Source organism: Carettochelys insculpta, chromosome 12 (genome assembly GCF_033958435.1).
Source record: "Carettochelys insculpta isolate YL-2023 chromosome 12, ASM3395843v1, whole genome shotgun sequence".
Lineage (NCBI taxonomy): Eukaryota > Metazoa > Chordata > Testudines > Carettochelyidae > Carettochelys > Carettochelys insculpta.
In genome coordinates, this window is record NC_134148.1 from 27,039,508 (window position 1) to 27,061,312 (window position 21,805).

The following is a 21,805-nucleotide window of genomic DNA, read 5'->3' on the forward strand; positions in this document are numbered from 1 at the left end:
CACACTGTCTTATCCGCTGCTTGGAGACCTGGCAAATGCCATACCAGCACCATGCTGTTTAGGGCATTGCTTTTAGCTACTTCAGTCTGGTCACAGGCTTACAAGTGTTGCAAAATATGTAGCCTTAGGCAGCTAAGCCAGGTTCTTATTAGACTGAAGGAAAAAGTAGAGATCTCGTAAAGAAAAAAAATAAGATGAGGGGGGAGGAGAAAAACATGGTGGAGAGGGTGAAAAAAATAAATCCTAACATTCCAAGTAACATTCAGGAGTCAGCCAGAGCTTTGGGTCTCTCCTTCTGGTCTGGACACTTCTCAGCATTAAGATAAAGTAAATCAGGGGTCCCAAGAGATAGTAGGGATGGCAGTATTAACACCAGCTTTGAAATGCAAAAAAGCTGGTATATGCACCCTTCCTCCCCAGCAAAGTCAGCCCAGCACAACCTCCACCCCCAACTACAAAGCAACTCTGCAACCTCTACTCTTCAGCCACCATTTATAGCTTCTAGAGAGAGAACACATATAGATAATATTGATCACATTACATGTCTCCTCACTCTTGGGTGACTCAAACCTTCTCTCTCTCTCTCTCCCTCTCTCTCTCACACACACACACACAACGTTTGCACACTGGTGGGCAGACAGCTGCTTTATTTTCAACCATTTTGATCTATTATCACAAACCGTGGAAGTGGAAATACTTCAGCATCCTTCACTGGACACAGCAACTTTCACATTAACTCTTTCAGTGTATCATGACAATATGGTAAACTTTAAGGCCCATGTTAATAAAAATGGAAGATTAAATTATTTTCCTGGCAAATGCGTAAGAAAGATGGTTCGGGTGCTCAAATACCAGTCACATGGTAACTTAAGTGGGAACCCAGATGGAGAAGTTTGCTCCCACATCCAAACGTTGAGGGAGTGAAGGGTGGAATAGATCATCCCCTTGTTATTTTGTTTACCAATGAAGCCTACATGCCAGGCATACCAGTTCTGATTCATTGGTTTCAGATCTCACCTCTCAGACACGATCTTAAAACAATCCTTGTGTTGTATCAGTAGGTCTTTGGGATTGGACTAACCCAGTCTGGTTCCCTTTTGTACCTTCTCTCCACCAAAATTTGTTCTTATAGGTTATTGTGACATTTCAAAATATTTGACTCGCATCTTACAGTTGAATTCAGGGTCTCTCAAAACAGTCAATTTGTAGGCCCACTTATCTCAACAGCTCCTAACTCCTTTAGGCACCTTTGAAAACTCAAGACAAAATAAAAATAAAAAGGTTCCCTTGCAAAAATGCTTACAATCATGTATTTTGGAAAATCACAAGGAATGGCTGAAAACAATCAGATTCTGGTTGAGGGTATTTTGAAGGGAAAAGAATGAGTTAACAGCAAAATGAGCAACTTCTGTATGGTAATGCCTGCCTTTATTGCTAGACACTGCTTTTCTCTATTTTAAATCCACTCTTCTCTGTGATGAAGTTGCCATTGTCTTCCAGCTAAAGCTCCCAGTCCTGCCAGCTTCAAGCATGAAAATATAAAATTACCATCAAACCTGCAAATCCGATACACCTACACAGCAGAGCTGGTGCTCTCATCTGAGTCATCAAAGCAGACCAGCAACAACAACGTCAGCCACCAACATGTCTTTTAAAGAAAAAAAAAAAAGCACACCCCACCCCACCACAATTCTTAAATGTGGATTACTGCAAATAGTTTCCTTCCTTTTACTCCTGATACGAGTGGTAATATGAACTGTAGAGAGTAACTGAGTGATGTAGTGGGCAGAGAGACCCCTAACAGTTTCAGTGATAAAATCAGAGGCAAGCAGAAGACTCTCAGCATCATGCACGTGGTAAGGCAGTGGGACATGCCAGCTGACAGCACTGAAGAGACATTCATTCTACAGCAGGTAGAGCTAGCACAAAAGTCATGGAAAAGAACATCAGACAAGACCAACTGCATCATCCAATGTAATCTCCAGTCTGCAGGAGTATTATACATAATCCCTACTCTTGCCTTATCTAGCCTGTTCTGAATGATATGTAATGATGATGCTTCAGTAACCTTCTTTGGTACTAATAGCCCGTGTTTCTCAAGTACATGTACAGCCTAACAGACTAATTCTAAAACAGAATTCAAACAGCATGCGGTAGTTGCAGAAAGGACATCCCTATCCATAAACATGACTGACAGTACTCATGGGCAAAAAAACAGTTGGAGATGTGATCATTTATTTAGCAGCCTGCAGGAAAATGAACAACTTCCCACACAACACGCTCCCTCCCTCTGCCCCCCAAAAAAACCCTCAACACCAGATGTTTCAAAAATATGTATATTACAGAAATGTAATTTCATGGCAAAGGCTATTTATTACAAAAATGTGATAATCCGAACATAATACAGCATGATAAAGAAAATCCATGAACAAAGACAGACTAATGACCCCTTATCTTGATTTCTCTCCAAATTAATTGTTGCTTTTGGCCCAACTTGATCATAGAGACTAATCAGAAAGGTAGCCACTATACAGAGACTATATTTTGAGAAATTAAAGTGACATTGTCAAAGCTTGACCTAGTTTAAAACCGTTTTGTGCTGAAAGGAGTGCTTTAATATTTTAAACGGCCGTTTTCCTTCAGCATTTCATTTGGGGTTTCATTTTTGTCAAGGGACATACTCACTTCCATCTTTTTACACTAGGGGTAGGATCAGAGGGATATTTCATCTTTGGGGGAAAGTATTTTCTTTAGGAGCTACTTTCAGGTGACAAATTAGGGAAGGTAATTAATTAGCTTGATAGCTAAAAAAAATAGAGCTATGATCTCTAAAATTAAATTATTGCTCATTTGCTTTCTTCTCTTTCATCACTCTTTTCTGTGGCCTTGTCTAACCTAGCGGGAATATTTGCTGAAATCCCCACCAATACTATGGAATTAGTGATCCCAGCAGTGGGAATTTTTTTGCTGAAATTCAACACTATAGAAACTGCCTATGGTTCTCTCTCTCTCTTCTACCCTCTGAGTCCCTCCTCCCAAACTTGTGTGTCTGAACACCATGCAGTCACTCCCCTTCATCTGTTTCTGCTCATTTTATGCTCTCTCACTTCACTCCTTCCCCATCTCAGGCTTCTCCTTCATTTAGGATTTACCTACACTGAGGGTTTTTGCACTGGTATGGTAACATCAATATAACTGCTAATGTAAATGCCCTGCACTAGGGCAAACAATATAGCCTGTGCTTGAAATAAGAATAAACTACACCCGTACAAGTCAGTTTTCACCTCTGGTGCAGTGGCTCTGCACTACAGAATTGCACAAATGCAGCTCTCTTGAGATAACTACAGCACTGCCGAAATCCCAAACACAGGCAAACCCTTGCTAAGGCTCTCCTGTTTTCCTCTCCACCAGCTCTTTTTTAAAACCAATTTTCATGTCTTCGAAAGGTGACAATCCTGGGGTGAAATTGTGGGTCCCACTCAAGACAATCGAAGATTTCCCAGTCCTTTCAAGGAAGGCAGGATTTTACCCCTAGAGATTACATTTCTCTGAGCCTTATTCTCCATTCGCTTACACTTTGTGTACAGGTTGCACCTCCTTCCTCCGGCACCCTTGGGAGCCAACTGGTCCCAGACAAGGGAATTTGCTGGATGAAGGCAGGTACCCTGCTCCAGCCACCCAGCCAGCCAGATGCCTGCTCCTTTTCTCCCCAGCACCACCTTCAGCCCAAAGGTTCCTTTACCTCCTGCTGGACCTTGGACCCTGCTGGGCTGACACCCCACCAAGGCTAATTCAAGCCCCACTCTGGACATGGCTGCAGCCCTAGCCATGCAGATGCCAGCTCTGCCCAACCAGACTGCTGGCGTGGCCCCAGAGCCATAAGCACGGCATGGGCCCTGCAAAGGCCAGCTTCAGCCATGGCTGGGGTGCCAGCCCCAGCCTGCAAGCTAGCTCTGGACCATCAAGGCTGACAGCACAGCCTCCACCTCACAGGTGCCTAGTCTGGCCCCAGTTAGGCTGCCAGTGAGATCCAGCCCCGCAAGTACCTGGTGCAGTCCCAGACGGGCTGCCTGCCCAGTCCCAGCTCCGCAGCCACCGAGTGCAGCCCCAGCCCCGCAAAGGCTGGCTCTGTCCAGCTGTTGCCTCTGGCCCAGGGATGCAAGCCCCACTGGGGCCCCCTTACTAACATCCCAACCCGGGTCCCTGGTGCAGTAAGATCCACAGTCCTGCCGGAATTCCAGTTTTGCAAGGTTCAACTTGTAGTTATTTGCGTGTGCACAAAGTGTGTGTAAAATCGGGATGTTAACACTTAACTGTTAACCAGTGGGGGCTGCAGCAGCCCCGGCCTGCCTTTGGCAGGGGATATTCCAGCTCCTGCCTGGAGCGGCCCCTGCTTCATTCTGTATGGGGACACTACAGCCAGGCCAGAGCAGCCTCAGTACCCAACACCCTGGGTAGGGTGCTCCATCCAAGGCAGAGGGGCTGCTCCAGCCACTCTCCTGTCCTTTAATTGGTTAACCAATCAATTAAACAGGATTTTACATCCCTAGCAGAAAATATTCCATATCAGAATGGCAGTAGTTTAGACCCACTTCGCACAGATGCAAACGACTGCAAAACGAAAGGCTGTGGAGAATCGGACCTACTATACACAAAAGGGGTGTGCCCACCAGCACTCCTCAATTCTAGGCCTAGAAACAAAATCCCAAGAGAGAGTAATTCAGCCATAGTATCCATTCTACACTCAGCCCCTTTGTTGAGGCTGCTGAATAGAAACACAGACTGGGATGAATTTTTGATGCAGACGAGACTGATGAAAGCTGACAGGTCCTGAACCAAAACCACCGCATCACTGCCCATGGGGTTAGCAAGCCACCAGGTAACTCACTGCTAACATGGGCTGGATTGCAAACCAGGCACATTCTTTCTCTACCACAGGAAATCTGGATGTGGCTCCTTCCACCGCTCTGCCATGCTACTACGTCAGTCGGCCAGAGAAGTCTGCTCAGGAGGAGCTCTGTCCAACATCAATGGACGGTCCAAACTAGGTCACAAAGAAGTCAATAAAACAGACTCCAACAGACTAAGGCCAAAGTGAATTTCCTCTGCAATACGCTTCTGATGTGGCACAGCGGCACCACTATAATTAAGATTGCTTCACCATATCAATTTAAAGGTTGACATTTCCAAGTCTCTAAAATCAACATGTGTGGTCAGATTCCTTTTTACTCTCATGAGCCTCAGGAGGGTGAAGGATCAGGATCATCTGAGTTCAGGGTAGTGGAGAAACAAGCCCTAAAAACAAAATAGCCAATTTTCAAAAATGTTCTAAGTGAGTTCATACCTAGGTAACTTCAAGATCCCTTATGCATCATTTTGATGAAGAATTATACATGTTATGTTGATAGCAGGGCACAGGATTTTTATTACAAAGGCTGTTGTCAGCAATGAGGTAGAATATAAGATGATTGTAATACTTAAATGACTGTTAAGTGAAAGCGTGGGCTGAGATGGTATCCTGTGAATAGGTGTAAGGGAGTTAAGTGGTTCTTAAATTGTATGTATGATATTCTTGCTGGGAAGTTGACGAAGTGTGAAAATGAGCACCACAGTCTGGACCCTCCTGAACTTTACAGTGGCAGTGAGACTATCTGCATATCGAGGCATTGCTCAAAGAGTGTAGATGGAAGGTGGTGTGGGCAACCTTCTAGCCCCACCCCATTTTTTTTTTGGTCCTTTAATAATGCTGGCTGGAATCCTGTGGATGAAAAGAAATGGATTGTAAATTATGATAAAGAGCTTGTACATCTCAGCAATTGTTGGGTTGGCAGATCGTGTGTGTTAACAGGACATAATGGGGCATTTCTGAAAGGGGCAGAGTTAAGATTGCCTTGGAAACCTTAACAGTGTCTTTCCTGGTTTTCAGAAGATTGTTTTGCTCAGCCCAGCATTCTGCAAGGGAACACTGCACCATCAAGCAACTCTAACACTGAGTTCACATCGTTTTTTGCCATTGAATTCTGTGCAGGTTCTTACCCCAAGTTCATCATTACAGAATCTGAGCACTTATTCCCAGTCACCAAGATGAAGTGAATCCTAAATTAGTAAGCACTTGCCACAATACCCCTTGCACTAGATCCCTGTCTGCTTCCACTTTGCTTGAGGTTTTTCCTCCTCTCTTTTCCTATCCCCTTCCATTTGTTTGCTTTTTTCTTTAACCGGTTAAAGAACAATTTAGAGGAAAGATGAAAGAGCATATTGCTAGCAGAGTAGGATAACACAGATCAGTGTTTTTAAAATGTCATCACATAATGGGAAAAAGCCCACAGGGCCAAACTGTATCCTCTCTCAGACATACCTAGAAGGAGAGATGTCAAAAACTAGATAAGGTTTGTCTCTTGGAGTTTCCAGCTAGTTATCCTCCGAAGGGCTTTTGAGGAACAGGAAAGGTACAATGTGCGTCAAGTCCCAACATCACAAAATCGGGGATCTTCAGAGAGTAAGAATTTACATTAAAGTTCCATTGATGGTAGACCGATAAAAAGATGAGGAAATAACTTGCATTTGGTTATTCGGCCATTCCAGAAAACCATCCTTTCAGATTGATTCAAAATAAAAAGAATTTGAAATATTTGATGAGTAAGAGTCAAAAAATTGTTTGGGATTGAATAAAACATTTCATTCAGACTGAGGATTTTTATACATAACATTTTGATACTACTGAAGGAAATTTCAAGTGGAAAGTTCTTTTCTAACCTAAAAGTCAAATAGTTTCATTTAAAAATGGAGAAACAAAACATTTTCATTTTTTCAGAGCATTTCTTAAAAAATACTTTTTCCTGGTTGGGAGGAGCCACAATTTCGTGAAACTGACACGAAGTTTTGAGTGACCTAAATCTGCATATTTTCCACATGTAAAATTGGTTGAAAAATGTCATCCAGCTCTAGCCCCAATTCTTTGCTCCTCTGATCTCATCAGCCATGGCTCTCCCCGCCAGTCAGACACTGGGGGACGTCTCTTGCTGATGAGCGATGGTGTGGAGCCCACATTATACAGTTTCACGCACACTGTTTAGACACAGATATCTGCTTGGACATTGGAGAAGAACAGCTCCTTCCTGCATAAATGCAACCTGGACTCCACTCACCTCCAGAGCCCCATTAATTTCAAGACCACAGAGTTTCAGCAGAGGGACTTCCACAGAGAGGAGGGGGGAAAAAGAAGAGTTGTCACTAGTGTCCCTTCTAATTTTTTCCATCCAGGAGTGAAGAAAAACTTTGTGCGCCTCACCAGCAGAAACACACACTGCCAGCTGTGGACACTTTGCTAATCAGCTGGGCAGAACCTGCATCTCTCCTGGAGGACCGAAAGCCCCAGTGCTCTGCGTACAGGGAACAATGGTTGGCATTCTTCCTTCTTTCCTGCTTAACCTCATTCAAAATCCAAGCCCTCAGTCCCCAGGAGCAGGTATAACAAGTGACCAACATGATCCAAGCTACATTAATACATTGTTTATTTTGTATGTACATTTCCTGCATTTCATAGAATCATAGAAGAGTAGGACTGGAAGGGACCTCGAGAAGCCATCGAGTCCAGCCCCCTGCCCTCATGGCAGGACCAAGCACTTTCTAGACCATCCCTGACAGCCATCTATCTAACCTCTTCTTAAATATCTCCAGTGATGGAGATTCTACCACCTCCCTTGGCAATTCGTTCCAGTGATTGATCACCCTGACAGTTAGGAACTTTTTCCTAATGTCCAACCTGAACCTCCCCTCCTGCAATTTCAGTCCATTGCCTCTTGTCCTATCCTCAGAGGCAAGGAAGAACAAGTTCCCTCCCTCTGCCTTATGACACCCTTTTAAATACCTGAAAACTGCTATCATGTCCCCCCTCAATCTTCTCTTTTCCAAACTAAACAAGCTCAATTCTTTCAGCCTTTCCTCATAGGTCATGTTCTCTAGACCTTTGATCATTCTCATTGCTCTCCTCTGGACCCTCTCCAATTTCTCCACTTCCTTCCTGAACTGCGGTACCCAGAACTGGACACAATACTCCAGCTGAGGCCTAACCAGCGCAGAGTAGAGCGGGAGAATGACTTCTCGTGTCTTGTTCACAACACACCTGTTAATGCATTCTAGAATCATGTTTGCCTTTTTCGCAACAGCATCACACTGTTGACTCATATTTAGCTTGTGGTCCACTATAACCCCCAGATCCCTTTCTGCTGTACTCATTCCTAGGCAGTCCTTTCCCATTCTGTATGTGTGACACTGATTGTTTCTTCTTAAGTGGAGCACTTTGCATTTGTCCTTATTAAACTTCATCCTGTTTACCTCAGCCCATTTCTCCAGTTTATCCAGATCCTTTTGAATTATGACCCTATCCTCCAAAGCAGTTGCAACCCCTCCCAGCTTGGTATCATCTGCAAACTTAATAAGTGTACTTTCTATGTCAATATCTAAATCATCAATGAAGATATTGAACAGAACCGGTCCCAAAACAGACCCCTGCAGAACCCCACTAGTTATACTTTTCCAGCCGGATTGAAAACCATTAATAACTACTCTCTGGGTACGGTTATCCAGCCAGTTGTTCACCCACCTTATAGTAGCCCCATCTAAGTTGTATTTGCATAGTTTATTGATAAGTATATTATGTGAGACTGTGTCAAATGCTTTACTGAAGTCTAGGTATACCACATCCACCACTTCTCCCTTATCCACAAGACTCGTTATTCTATCAAAGAAAGCTATTAGATTTATTTTATATGGTGTTTTCTTGTAGTATGTTTTAGTGTTTTGATGGCCATTTTCTTTTTTAATATAAATACTTTATTTAAAAGGGCTTTAAACTTACACTTTAAAGTGGTAAACTGATATTTAGTTGGATTTCACGCCAACAAATCCGAACACCACTATTTTCAGTCAAAGAATTGATGTACTGATCAAAACTGGGTACTTCCCTACTAACATGCAGCATTTTGTAACTGAGGGATATGGAAAATTAAATGGAACTGTAAGTGTACTGCGGAAATTAAAATGGTAAAAAGTCTAAGGTTACAGAGAGGGAAAAAACGTAGCTAATACTTTTTAAAATAATTTTAACAACAAACATTGTGCCATCTTCATAACCGAATGTTAGTTTTTGTTGTTACAAATTGAGGTCAAATTGAACCAGATATTCTTCATTAGATTATTAGCAGATATAGCACACAGAAATCTTAGCAAGTGAGGAGCTAGCCATTTTCATTGTTTTCTTAGTTCTTTGTTGAGAGGTGAAAAGACGTAACTGAAGTTGTATGTTTGGATTTTAAAAAGTCTTGGAAACTGGAAGCCTGATATACAATGTTTTGGGAGTAGTTCAAGTTTAATCGGACAGAATAGTGGGATAATAGTATCCCAGCTGTAGGAACGCAAGGACTGGGGAACTAGCATGGAGGGGAAAGGGACGATTTTTCTTCTAAGTAAGCAACATTAGAACCAGGTCCAAACCCATGGAAATCAACAAGACTTGATTTTGCACTGACATTCCTGGGCTTTGGAATTGAGCTCTCTCTGTTTAAGGGACATTTGAATACAAGCGTTCAATACTCAGTGAAGAGGGGGAAATAGTAACAAATACATGGCAGAGTTGCTTAATGAATTCTATGTTTCTGTTTTCACCAAGAAGGCTGGAGGTGACTAGATGCCTACAATAGTGAATGCTGGAGAAAAGGGGGAAGGTTCAGAAATTAAAATAGGAAAAGAGCAAGTTAAAAACTGTTTAGAATAGGTAGGTATCTTCAAATCACCAGGTGAGATGAAGTGCATCCTAGAAAACTAAAGCAGCTGACTGAGAAATTATCTGAGCCATTTGATATCATGTTTGAAAAGTCATGAAAGACAGGAGAGATTCCAGGAGACTGGAAAAGGGCAAATATTTTCCTCACCTATAAAAAAAGAGAAATAAGGACAACTACAGACCAGTTAACTTCTATCCCAGGAAAGATAAATAATCAAATAAGTAATCCCTCTACAAATACCTGAAAGATAACAAGGTGGTAAACAACAGTCAGTATGAATTTGTAAGGAACAAATCACGTCAAACCAAACTGCTTCTTTACTAGGACAGCAAGCCTGTGGATAAGGGAGAAGGAGTAGATGTAGCATACCTAGACTTTTAGTAAAGCATTTGACACAGTCTCACATGACCTTCTTATAAACAAACTAGGAAATACAACCTAGATGGGGCTACTATAAGATCAGTGCATAATTGGTTGGATAGCCATTCCCAGAGAGTAGTTTTCAATGGTTCACAGTCATGGGGGAAGAGCATAATGAGAGGCCTTCTGCAGGGATCAGTTTTGGGACTCGGGTCTGCCCAATATCTTCATCAACAATCTAGTTAATGGCATAGAGAGCACACTTAATATGTGAATGATATCAAGTTGTGAGGGGCTGCCAATACTTGGGAGGTTACAATAATAATTAAAAATGCTCTGGACAAACTGGAGAAATGCTCTGAGGTAAATACAATGAAATTCAATAACAACAAATGCAAAATACTCCATTTAGGAAGAACAAACAGTTTCTCACTTACTAAATGGGAGATGACTGCCTAGGAAGGAGTACAGCAGAAAGGGATCTGAGGGGTCATAGTGGATCGTAAATTAAGTGTGTGCAAACAGAATGACACTGGTGCTCATTAGGCCTCATCTGGAGTACTGGAGTAATTCTTGGCACCATATTTCAGGAAAGATATAGAGAAAAACTGGAGAAGATCCATAGAAGAGCAATAAAAATGATTCAAGGTCTTGAAAATATGATCTCTGAGGGAAGACTGAAAGAACTGGTATTGCTTAATTTGAAAAAGAGAAGGCAGAGAGGAGATGTAACAACAGTACCTAAAAGGTTGCTACATGAAGGAGAGAGAAAAAAAGTCATTCTGCTTGACCACTGACAATAGGACAAGAAGCAACAGGCTTAAATTTCAGCAAGGGAGGTTTAGGCTGGACATTAGGAAAAACTTCCTAGCTGTCAGGATGCCTAAATACTAGAATAAATTGCCCAGAGATTAGGTGGAATCTCCATCACTGGAAAAGTTTAGGAGCAGGTTAGACTAATACTTGTTAGGGATGAGCTAGATGGTCCTTGGTCCTGCCATGAATGCAGGGGACTGGAGTCCATGACCTCTTGACATCCCTTCCAGTTCCAGTATTCTCCGATTCTCATGACTAATGGACTGTACAATTTCATTAATTTTGTTTTAAAATTTATAAATTAGTTTTGTAAAATTTGAAAAGTCTTTCCCTATAGTAAGCTGAATTCATCACTACATGCTTCTTTCAATCACTCACTTCGCAGGAGATTTACACTAATGAGCTAAACAACAAGTTTTGCACAGTTCAGGTAGCTGTCAGTTTTTATAATTCTGTAGTGCTACTCAACCTCAAACCCAGAGACAGTGTATATTAATAATGGCCAACCACACAAAAACTATTTTAAATGCCACAAACCAAATTCTGCCCACACTTGACACATAAGGAGCTAGGGCCGGAAGAACTAGGTGAAAAGATGGGTTAGCACCCTCAGAAACAAAATACTGGGGGGAGGGAAAACGTGTATTTCTGCTCCCGCTCCCCTATGCTTTTTACCCTCAGAATACCTCACAGAGGTGAGAGTAGGACCCAGGGGAAGGGCTGGAATGCCCATGGTGGCAGCACGAGATCAGGCTGGCAGGAAGGGAGCCAGCTATAGCGCCTCTGCTCTGCCTACCTTCCACCCACTGTGGCAAAACACTGGATCAAGGCAGGGACAGAAGCACGCGCACCAACCACCAAGGTGGCGGACAATGCACTGGCATCTGGGCAGGAGGGAAGCACAGAGCAGTGGGCAACTGCCACTAAAAAAAACTAATCACAGAAGAAGCAGTAGAAACTGCTGAGACGCCTCTTCCCAGCCTGCTCCCTCCATGCTCAAGTCCTGTCAAGTCTCAACAGCTCTCCTCATTCACACTCTTAGCTTTCCCGTCCCACATTCGCATCAAGCTTCCACTTGCAGTGTGGAACCTCCATACAATACTGAGGTGCCATGTAAATTTATCAAAACCTGCCATGTTCCAGGACCGTGCTGCTTAATGTACTAAGCACTTAATGTATCCTTGTACCACAGAAAGAACAGACAGCTTTCTCGCATCCAACTGTCTATAACCCTAACAAACAGCAAGGCAACATGTTGCACTTTTATTCTGGAAAACTGAACTTCCCAAAGCACTTTACAAACATGGATAAGCACCAATATGTCGTTTTCCATATAGAGAAACTGAGGCACGGAGCAGTTAAACGATTTGCTCAAGATCACTCAATACACCAGTGACATAACTAGGAACATAACCAAAGCATCATCATTCACAAGCCTGCATTTTCTTACACAAGACTTGCATTTCCCAGATTGTGTGTTGTGACCCTCAAGGCCATCCTGCTTTGACTCACAAAACCTCATCCTGGGTGAAGCAACTACTGTCCAACAGAAATTACTAGGCTTGGCTTCCCACTCCAGGCACTACACCCTAGCACATGGAGCCACAGAACCACTCTGGTTTGTACGGGCCCTTCTAATGAGGGAGAGGAGGAGAATGAACAAGGCAAATCTGAGTGGCTAGAGGCCAAGATGCAATGCCCAGAGCAGGGAGCTGAGTTCAGACAGCCCCTCAGGACAAAAACCACAGGAGTGATACTGCACAGGGAATGCAAAGTGGGCTCAGTCTGCAGTCCCCCACTCCCATGGGCTGCCCTGAACCTGGGGACAGGACTCCTCAGGCCCAAAGGTGAGATAACATCATGTTTGGGAATCACTGCAGTATGCCACAGCTTCACTACATAACAAATAATGCCTAATCAAGCCTCACTACACTACAAAATTGACATTGAACTGCATGCAAGTCCCTGCTAGGATAGAACAATATCCAAAATCCAAGTGGGTTTTGATAAGAAATAGAATCTTCAGTTCATAAACACCATAAAAATTTAAAATTGGCTTTCCTACAGCAAAATAGCCCAGGTAGCATCATTTATACACAAACAGTACAAACAGCATGCTGCAAGTGGAGTCAGCAGATTTCAAATCCTCTGGAGCTTTTAATAATAGTTATGGGGCGTATGGAATATTACTTTCGTAGTTTCAAGCAAGAGTGTTCTTAAAGGGTTTTTTTCCTCTATTTTCTACTACAGCACTCACCCCAAAATTGCTAAAATGTTTTGCTAAAGTTAATTAACAAGGGTGACACTTAAAATATTGTTTGGCCACCCAACTGAGATGAATGGGACAATTCCTTGGGCACATTTTTCAGTCCATCTACAGATTCATATGTATAAACCCATTTAAAAGCAGAGGATTTCTTTTCAGCTACTCTATGTGGTAATTCAGCCAAAGCACAGACTCTCAGAAAGCGCACAATAAACTTATTCAAACATTATTTCTTGTTATATTTATGAGACAGCACTGTATCAGTTCACATTCTGAAACTTGAAAAGGTAAGATGCTATCTTGCTTTTATATGAATGTTTATGTAATGAAGACACTGGTGAACCTATGTGGCAGGCTGGTTAATATCCACTTTATCATCCCAGACCTACTCCCCACAGCTCCCTTACCCTCTTCCCTAAAGTTTTCTGCATCAAAATCAATCACATTCACTGCATTTAAATTGCTTGTGTTTATAATATTCAACTTTAGCATAACTGTTTCAAATAATGCCAGCACAGTAACACTGTATTAAATTGTATAGTGGCAGCTTGCATAGTTACAAAATGGCATAAGTAACTGAGTAATTAAAGGAGGATTGCTCACTATACAGGGGTGAGAAAAAGAAAGAGGTAGAGAATATACAGCACATATCAATTAAGTGATGGGTGGACTCTGGAATCCCCCTAACATATCAAAAATATTTCAAGACTATGCATAGTTCATGCTGAAAATGTATTCTTTTTCATGAAAAACATTCTTGTACTCAAATTCCTTAAACCACAGTATTTACCTTCTACCCTTCTGTTCATGTTACAAGATATGGAAAAAATGCACTCTCTTTGAAATAGAAAGCTGAGCAGTCCAGTGGGACTAGTTCTAAGACCAAAACCTTGTGCATTTACACAGAGAAAACTTTCATAAATAACTGTTTAAGTCTAATAACCAACAATGCTTGGATAAGTTTGTGTGCTTTCTCTGACTTAATGCTCTGGCTGAAAATAAAACCTCTCCTTTCAAGTGAGTTTCTACATATGAACAGATTACTCATTTCAAGAGCAGAATCGTTCACATTGTATCTCAAACACTTGTTCAGTCATTTTAAGCCATTTTCATTGTACCTCGGTGTTTATCTGCTTACAGGGACATTTCAGCACTCTTCCAGCTTTATCCTACAGCTCACAGCAAAGCTAACATCTTCACATTTTAAAAGACTTTGCCCCCTGCTGTAGGTGTATGCTTACTTTGATTATCCATATTTGTACAAGATTCCATATGATCACTTACATCAAGAAAAATTAATTAATTACGCTGTAAAAACATACGAAATGCAACAATACCTTGCCCACCTGAGGCTCTCAAAGCACTTCATAAAAGTGCTTTAACGGGGGTGGGATTTATTTTAAAAGCAGACAAAATATAGTGAACAACAGAAGAAAACGCCTATCCTGGGACCAACCGGGCAAGCACCAAGCTGCAAATACCTTTCGACTGAGGAGCCCGCACACAAAGGCCTGGAGAACCTCGGCACACGTAACTAACAAGATGGGAACAAAAAGAGCCCCCGGCCCAAGCCGAGTCCTGGAACTCGTGTAAACGCGCCGGGACCGGATGAGATCCAGCAGCCAGAGCGCGAATCTTGGCTGCGCTTCTTCGCCACAACCGCCGAGCCCGAAGCCGGAGCGCACCCAGCACTGGGGACTGCAAGCGCCGCGGGTGCGAACAGCCCAGGAGCCGGGCTCTGTCCCTGGGGAACCCCCTGCGGGAGGCGAGCTCGGAACCGCTCGGCCCCGCTTCCCCGGGGAGCCCGGGATACCAACAGCCCCACTCGGGGCAGCGCCGGGAGAGGGGCTGGCCGCGCCCGGGCTGAAGCCCCCCAGATTCCCCGGGGAAGCGGCGGCCGATGGGGCAGCCCGTGCGCCCTGGGGGCCAGAGGGTAGGCAGCAGCCGCGGCCGGGGCGGGCTCCCGGGGACACTCACCCCATGTCGCGGCACTTGTCCCCGGCGGCGCCCGCGGGGCTCTCGCCTCTGTCCCCGGCGAGCGCGGGGCGAGTCCCAACTTCGCACATGCGGCCGCCGGCTGCCCGCGGGCTCAGTTCCTGCGCATCGCGGGCCGGCGGCGGCAGCGGCTGCAGCGCCTCTGTCTCCCCAGAGCCGGGCGGGCGGCGGCGACGGCGGCGGCAGCTTCTCCCTGTGCCTGCTCAGCAGCCGTCCTGCTCCTCCTCCTCCTCCCCTTACATAACCTCCTCTCCCGGCAGCGGGGGCAGCGCCCAGCCTCGCGCCGGGCCGGGAGCGGGTACTCCGGGGCGCTCCCTCGCACCGCCCAGCTGGGGGCGGAGGAGACGCGTCCGCACCTGGGTCGCGCAGGCGGGGCGGCCACACGCTGCGCTGCTGGCCGCGGCTGGGCTGGGCGCCCTCCCCGGGAGGCAGCGCCCCCTGCAGCCAAAAGCGCCGCTGCCCTGAGTGCACTCCCTGCCGCCTAGTGCCTGGCGGACGTGGGCGTGGACCAGCGGAACCGCCGGCAAAGCGAGGCTAGAGCCGAGCTGGTCGCCATCCGCCCAGGCCCAGCTCCGGCCCTCGCACCCCAAGACTCCGCGAGACGCTGCAGCTCGACGCCCCGTAGGAGCCAGTCCATAACTCTGAGCCTAGGGCGTGGGGGAGATCACCCCTTGGAGAGCAAGTATCAGAGCGGTAGCTCAGTTAGTCTAGCTTCAAAAACAACCAGAAGTCCTGTGGCACCTTATAAGGTAACAGATATTTTGCAGCATAAGCTTTCCTGGGCAAAGAGCCCCTTCATCAGACAAAGCTGGTCTTTGCCCACCAAAGCTTATGTCCAAAATATCTGTTGACCTTGGAGAAAGCCACCAAGCACCCCCTCGCTGCAATCCTAGGTTGTGCTCCCCAACTTTTGGGAAGGAGCCCTGGTGGTGCTGAATGTTTTGGTCCTGTACAGGCTGTACCAATGGACAAAGGAACTGCCTGTAATCAAACAGGCAGGATCTGAGCAGAGTTCCAGCTTCATGCTGCTCAGTTGGGTTGCTAGATCGGGGTGAGCAAATCTTTTATGCTGGGCCCCACTTTTCATCCCTGCAATTATCAGCCCCTCCCGCAACCTGTCTAATGTAATCCGAACCAATGGAAATGTAAGTTATGTTCATATGAAAAAAATCCCAAAACTTTTTTCAGAACATGTAAAAAAGTAAGTAGAATGTAAAAACTTTATTAATCAGTATATATGTGTGAATACACATACATGAAAACAGTAACGTATTTCAACATTTTTAATGAGCAGGATGCTCCTGAGACCCAGCAGCCAATGGTGCTATGCCCCCCATCCCCCTAGGAAATTTCACACACCCCAGAAGTCTGCTGTAGATTCAGGCAATGTGCTTAAGCTGGGAAGTCTGCACCTGAACCCCTGAGAAACTTGGCATTTTGGAGATGAGAGATTTGAAACTCAAATTCCTCAACAGATCTGGACATTTTACAACTGATCTTCAGCCCTTTCTTAGCAATTTTGGGGGCCAGGTTATGGTTCTGTGTGGTTTCCCCTGTAAAGCAAGGTTAAAATTAGTGCTTTTGACTGAACCACCCAAAATTCTAAGCAAAATTCAGCCATGAGGAGGCCACTTGAATCACAAACATAAAAGAACCTAAATTTGAATTACAACAAGAAGTTAAGAACATAAGAATGGCCATACTGGGTCAGACCAAAGGTCCATCCAGCCCAGTATCCCATCTGCCGACAGTGACCAATGCCAGGTGCCCCAGAGAAGGAGAACAGAAGACAATGATCAAGTGATTTATCTCCTGCCATCCATCTCCTGCCCTTGTACTGAAGGCTAGGGCACCATACCTAACCCCTGGCTAATAGCCATTTATGGACCTAACCTGCAAAAATTTATCGAGCTTTTTTTAAACCCTAATAGAGTCCTGGCCTTCACAGCCTCCTCTGGCAAGGAGTTCCACAGGTTGACTGTGCGCTGTGTGAAAAAAAATTTCCTTTTATTAGTTTTGAACCTACTACCCATCAATTTCATTTGGTGTCCCCTAGTTCTTGTATTATGGGAAAAGGTAAATAATTTTTCTATATTCACTTTCTCCACACCATTCATGATTTTATATACCTCTATCATATCGCCCCTCAATCGTCTCTTTTCCAGACTGAAAAGTCCCAGTCTCTCTAGCCTCTCCCCATATGGGACCTGTTCCAAACCCCTAATCATCTTAGTCGCCCTTTTCTGAACCTTTTCTAATGCCAATATATCTTTTTTGAGGTGAGGAGACCACATCTGCACACAGTACTCGAGATGTGGGCGTACCATAGTTTTATATAGGGGAAGTATGATATCTTTTGTGTTATTATCTATCCCTTTTTTAATAATTCCTAACATCCTATTTGCTTTACTAACTGCCGCTGCACACTGTGTGGATGTCTTCAGAGAACTATACACTATAACTCCAAGATCCCTTTCCTGATCTGTCGTAGCTAAATTTGACCCCATCATGTTGTACGTGTAATTTGGGTTATTTTTTCCAATGTGCATTACCTTACACTTACCCACATTAAATTTCATTTGCCATTTCGCTGCCCAATCACTCAGTTTGCTGAGATCTTTTTGTAGTTCTTCACAATCCCTTTTGGTTTTGACTGTCCTGAACAACTTGGTGTCATCTGCAAACTTTGCCACCTCACTGCTTACCTCATTTTCTAGATCATTGATGAACAACTTGAACAGGATCGGTCCCAGGACTGACCCCTGGGGAACACCACTAGTTACCCCCCTCCATTGTGAAAATTTACCATTTATTCCAACCCTTTGTTTTCTGTCTTTTAACCAATTCCCGATCCATGAAAGGATCTTTCCTCCTACCCCATGACCACCTAATTTACATAAAAGCCTTTGGTGTGGGACCGTGTCAAAGGCTTTCTGGAAATCTAGGTATATTATGTCCACTGGGTGCCCCTTGTCCGCATGTTTATTAACCCCTTCAAAGAATTCTAATAGATTAGTTAGACACGACTTCCCTCTGCAGAAACCATGCTGACTTTTGCCCAACAATTCGTGCTCTTCTACGTGCCTTGCAATTTTATTCTTTACTATTGTTTCTACTTATTTGCCTGGTACTGATGTTAGACTTATCGGTCTATAATTGCCAGGGTCTCCTCTAGAGCCTTTTTTAAATATTGGCGTTATATTGGCCATCTTCCAGTCATTGGGTACCGAAGCGGATTTAAAGGATAGGTTACAAACCTCTGTTAATAACTCCGCAATTTCACATTTGAGTTCTTTCAGAACCCTTGGGTGAATACCGTCTGGTCCTGGAGACTTGTTACTATTCAGTTTATCAATTAACTCCAAAACCTCCTCTAATGTCACTTCAATCTGGGAGAGTTCCTCAGATTTGTCACCTAAAAAGGCTGGCTCAGATTTAGGAACCTCTGTAACATCCTCAGCCGTGAAGACTGAAGCAAAGAAATCATTTAATCGCTCCACAATGGCACTGTCTTCCTTGATCGCTCCTTTTATATCTTTATCATCCAAGGGCCCCACTGCTTTTTTAGCGGGCTTCCTGCTTCTAATGTATTTAAAAAACATTTTACTATAATTTTTTGAATTTTTGGCTAGCTGTTCCTCAAAATCTTTTTTGGCTTTTCTTACTACGTTATGACACTTAATTTGGGAGTGTTTATGTTCCTTTCTATTTTCCTCACTAGGATTTGACTTCCACTTTTTAAAAGCTGCCCTTTTCTCTCTCACTGCCTTTTTAACATGGCTGTTAAGCCATGGTGATTCTTTGTTAGGTCTCTTACTGTGTTTTTTTATTTGGGGTATACATTTAAGTTGGGCCTCTAGTATGGTGTCTTTAAACAGTTTCCATGCAGCTTCCAGGGATTTTAGTTTAGTTACTCTACCTTTTAGTTTCTGTTTAACTAGCTTCCTCATTTTAGTGTAATTCCCCTTTTTGAAATTAAATGCCAGAGTGTTTGACTGTTGCGGTGTTCTTCCCAACACAGGAATATTAGAAGTTATTATATTGTAGTCACTATTTCCAAGCGGTCCAGTAACAGTTACCTCTTGGACCAGATCCTGCGTTCCAGTCAGGACTAGATCGAGAATTGACTCTCCCCTTGTGGGTTCCTGTACTAGCTGCTCCAAGAAGCAGTCATTTAAGGCATCAAGAAATGTAATCTCTGAATCCCGTCCTGAGGTGACATGTACCCAATCAATATGGGGATAATTGAAATCTCCTATTATTACTGTGTTTTTTATTTTGATAGCCTCTCTAACTTCCCTTAACATTTCAGCATCACTATCACTGTCCTGGTTAGGTGGTCGGTAATATATTCCTAATGCCATATTCATATTAGAGGAATGAATTGTTATCCATAATAATTCTATGGAACATTTTGATTCCTTTAGGATTTTTGTTTCATTTGATTCTATATTATCCTTCACATATAGTACCACCCCGCCACCCGCACGACCTGTTCTGTCTTTCCAATATAATTTATATCCCGGTATGATAGTGTCCCACTGATTGTCCTCATTCCACCATGTTTCTGTGATGCCTATTATGTCAACTTCCTCCTTTGATATGAGGTACTCCAGTTCACCCATCTTATTAGACAGATTCCGAGCATTTGTGTAAAAGCACTTTAAAAAACTACCACTATTTATATGTCCGCCTTTCACAGACGCCTTGGATTTTTTTATATGCAATTGTTTCACATCTGATCTTGCCCATATATTATTTCCCACGTTCCCTATCTGACTAACTTCTAGGGCATCCCTATCTATGGAGCCTCGTGTAAGAGAAGTCTCCGTCCGATCCACGTGCTCCTCCACACCAATTGGTTTTCCCCCACCTCTTAGTTTAAAAACTGCTCTACGACCTTTTTAATGTTTAATGCCAGCAGTCTGGATCCACCTTGATTTAGGTGGAGCCCATCATTCCTGTATAGGCTCCCCCTACCCCAAAAGTGTCCCTAGTTCCTAATAAATCTAAACCCCTCTTCCCTACACCATCGTCACATCCACGCATTGAGACTCTGAAGTTCTGCCTGTCTATCTGGCCCTGCGCGTGGAACTGGAAGCATTTCAGAGAATGCCACCATAGATGTTCTGGATTTCAATCTCTTTCCTAGTAACCTAAATTTGGCCTCCAGAATATCTCTTCTACCCTTCCCTATGTCATTGGTACCGACATGTACCACAACCACTGGCTCCTCCCCAGCACTGCCCATAAGTCTGTCTAGAGGCCTCGAGAGATCTGCAACCTTCGCACCAGGCAGGCAAGTCACCATACGGTTCTCCCGGTCATCACAAACCCAACTATCTATATTTCTAATGATCGAATCCCCCACTACTAAAACCTGCTTCTTCCTAACAGCTGGCGCTCCCTCCCCCAGAGAAGTATCCTCGGCGCAAGAGGATACCATAGCACCCTCTGGAAGGAGGGTCCCAACTATAGGATGGTTTCCCTCTGCTCCCATTGACTGCTCTAGTTCCCTGAGCCTTTCATCCTCCGTAACAGCATCAGGACTGTCAGATTGGAGGTGGGACAGCCCTACCATGTCCCGGAAAGTCTCATCAACAAACACCTCTGCCTTCCTTAGCTCCTCCAGTTCAACCACCCTGGCCTCCAAAGCACGCACTCGGTCTCTGAGGGCCAGGAGCTCCTTGCATCGAGCGCACACATAAGCCACCCGCCCACAGGGTAGGTAGTCATACATATTGCACTCGACACAATAAACAGGATAGCCTCCACTCTGCTGCTGGGCTTCTGCCTCCATTTCCTACTCTAATTATATATGAGGGTTTAATTAAATGTTTCAGATAGAGGTTGTTATAAAGGATTTAAGTTTAAGAGCAATAGAAGTCACTGGCTCCCTCCAAGCTCCCCCTCTAAACTCCTCTCTCAAAACTCCCTCCTGTTAGCACTCACCCTGGTCGCTTACTAGTGGGGTTTAAGTGCTCGGCCTCCCTGATAGCTCCTCCCTCTGCCTACAGCTCAGCCAATCAGCACACGGTGTTTCAATTCAAACCTAATCAAGACTCACAGCTTCCAACTGTCTGAGCACACGGCCTTTCAAACAAACACTCAGCTCAGCACTCCAAACTCCAAACAAACAAACAAACAAACACAAGCCCAGAACCCCCAAACACAAGCAGCCACTTACCCCAAGGTGCTTTAGTTTGCTCCTTCCTTCTCCTCCTCCAGGAGAGCCTCTCAACACTCCCTCCTGTTCGCAAGTACCCGGTCGCAAAGCTGTGGCACCTTATAGACTAACAGATATTTTGGAGCATAAGCTTTCGTGAGCAAAGACCTGCTTCATCAGATGCATCTCTGCATATTTCATAGGGTTACTTTGTTATAGAACCTTCCATCGAAAGAGCTCATAGTGTTTTACAAAAGTGGGTATTTATTGTTATCTTCTAGACAGAAGGCTGTCTGGAGGCAGGGACTAGCTTCCTTTTTATTTGTACAGTGCTTGATACAATGATGCTTGATTGGGGTTATACCTGCTGCTACTCTAACACAAAGAAATGACAATAGTCTCTGTTTTACAGATGGA

The 21,805-nt window shown here is 44.1% G+C and overlaps 1 protein-coding gene across 2 annotated transcripts in view; it reads right to left on the reverse strand.

Annotated features, from left to right (window-relative positions):
• The window catches only part of HOMER2 (homer scaffold protein 2), a 119,746-nt gene extending 104,221 nt beyond the window's left edge, over positions 1-15,525 (reverse strand). For both annotated transcript variants that reach the window (XM_075006916.1, XM_075006915.1), the window contains exon 1: positions 15,205-15,525. In XM_075006916.1, coding sequence (XP_074863017.1) covers positions 15,205-15,293 — 89 coding nt within the window. In that variant the 5' untranslated portion in view covers positions 15,294-15,525. The remainder of the gene's footprint in view (positions 1-15,204) is intronic.
• Positions 15,526-21,805: the final 6,280 nt, after the last annotated feature.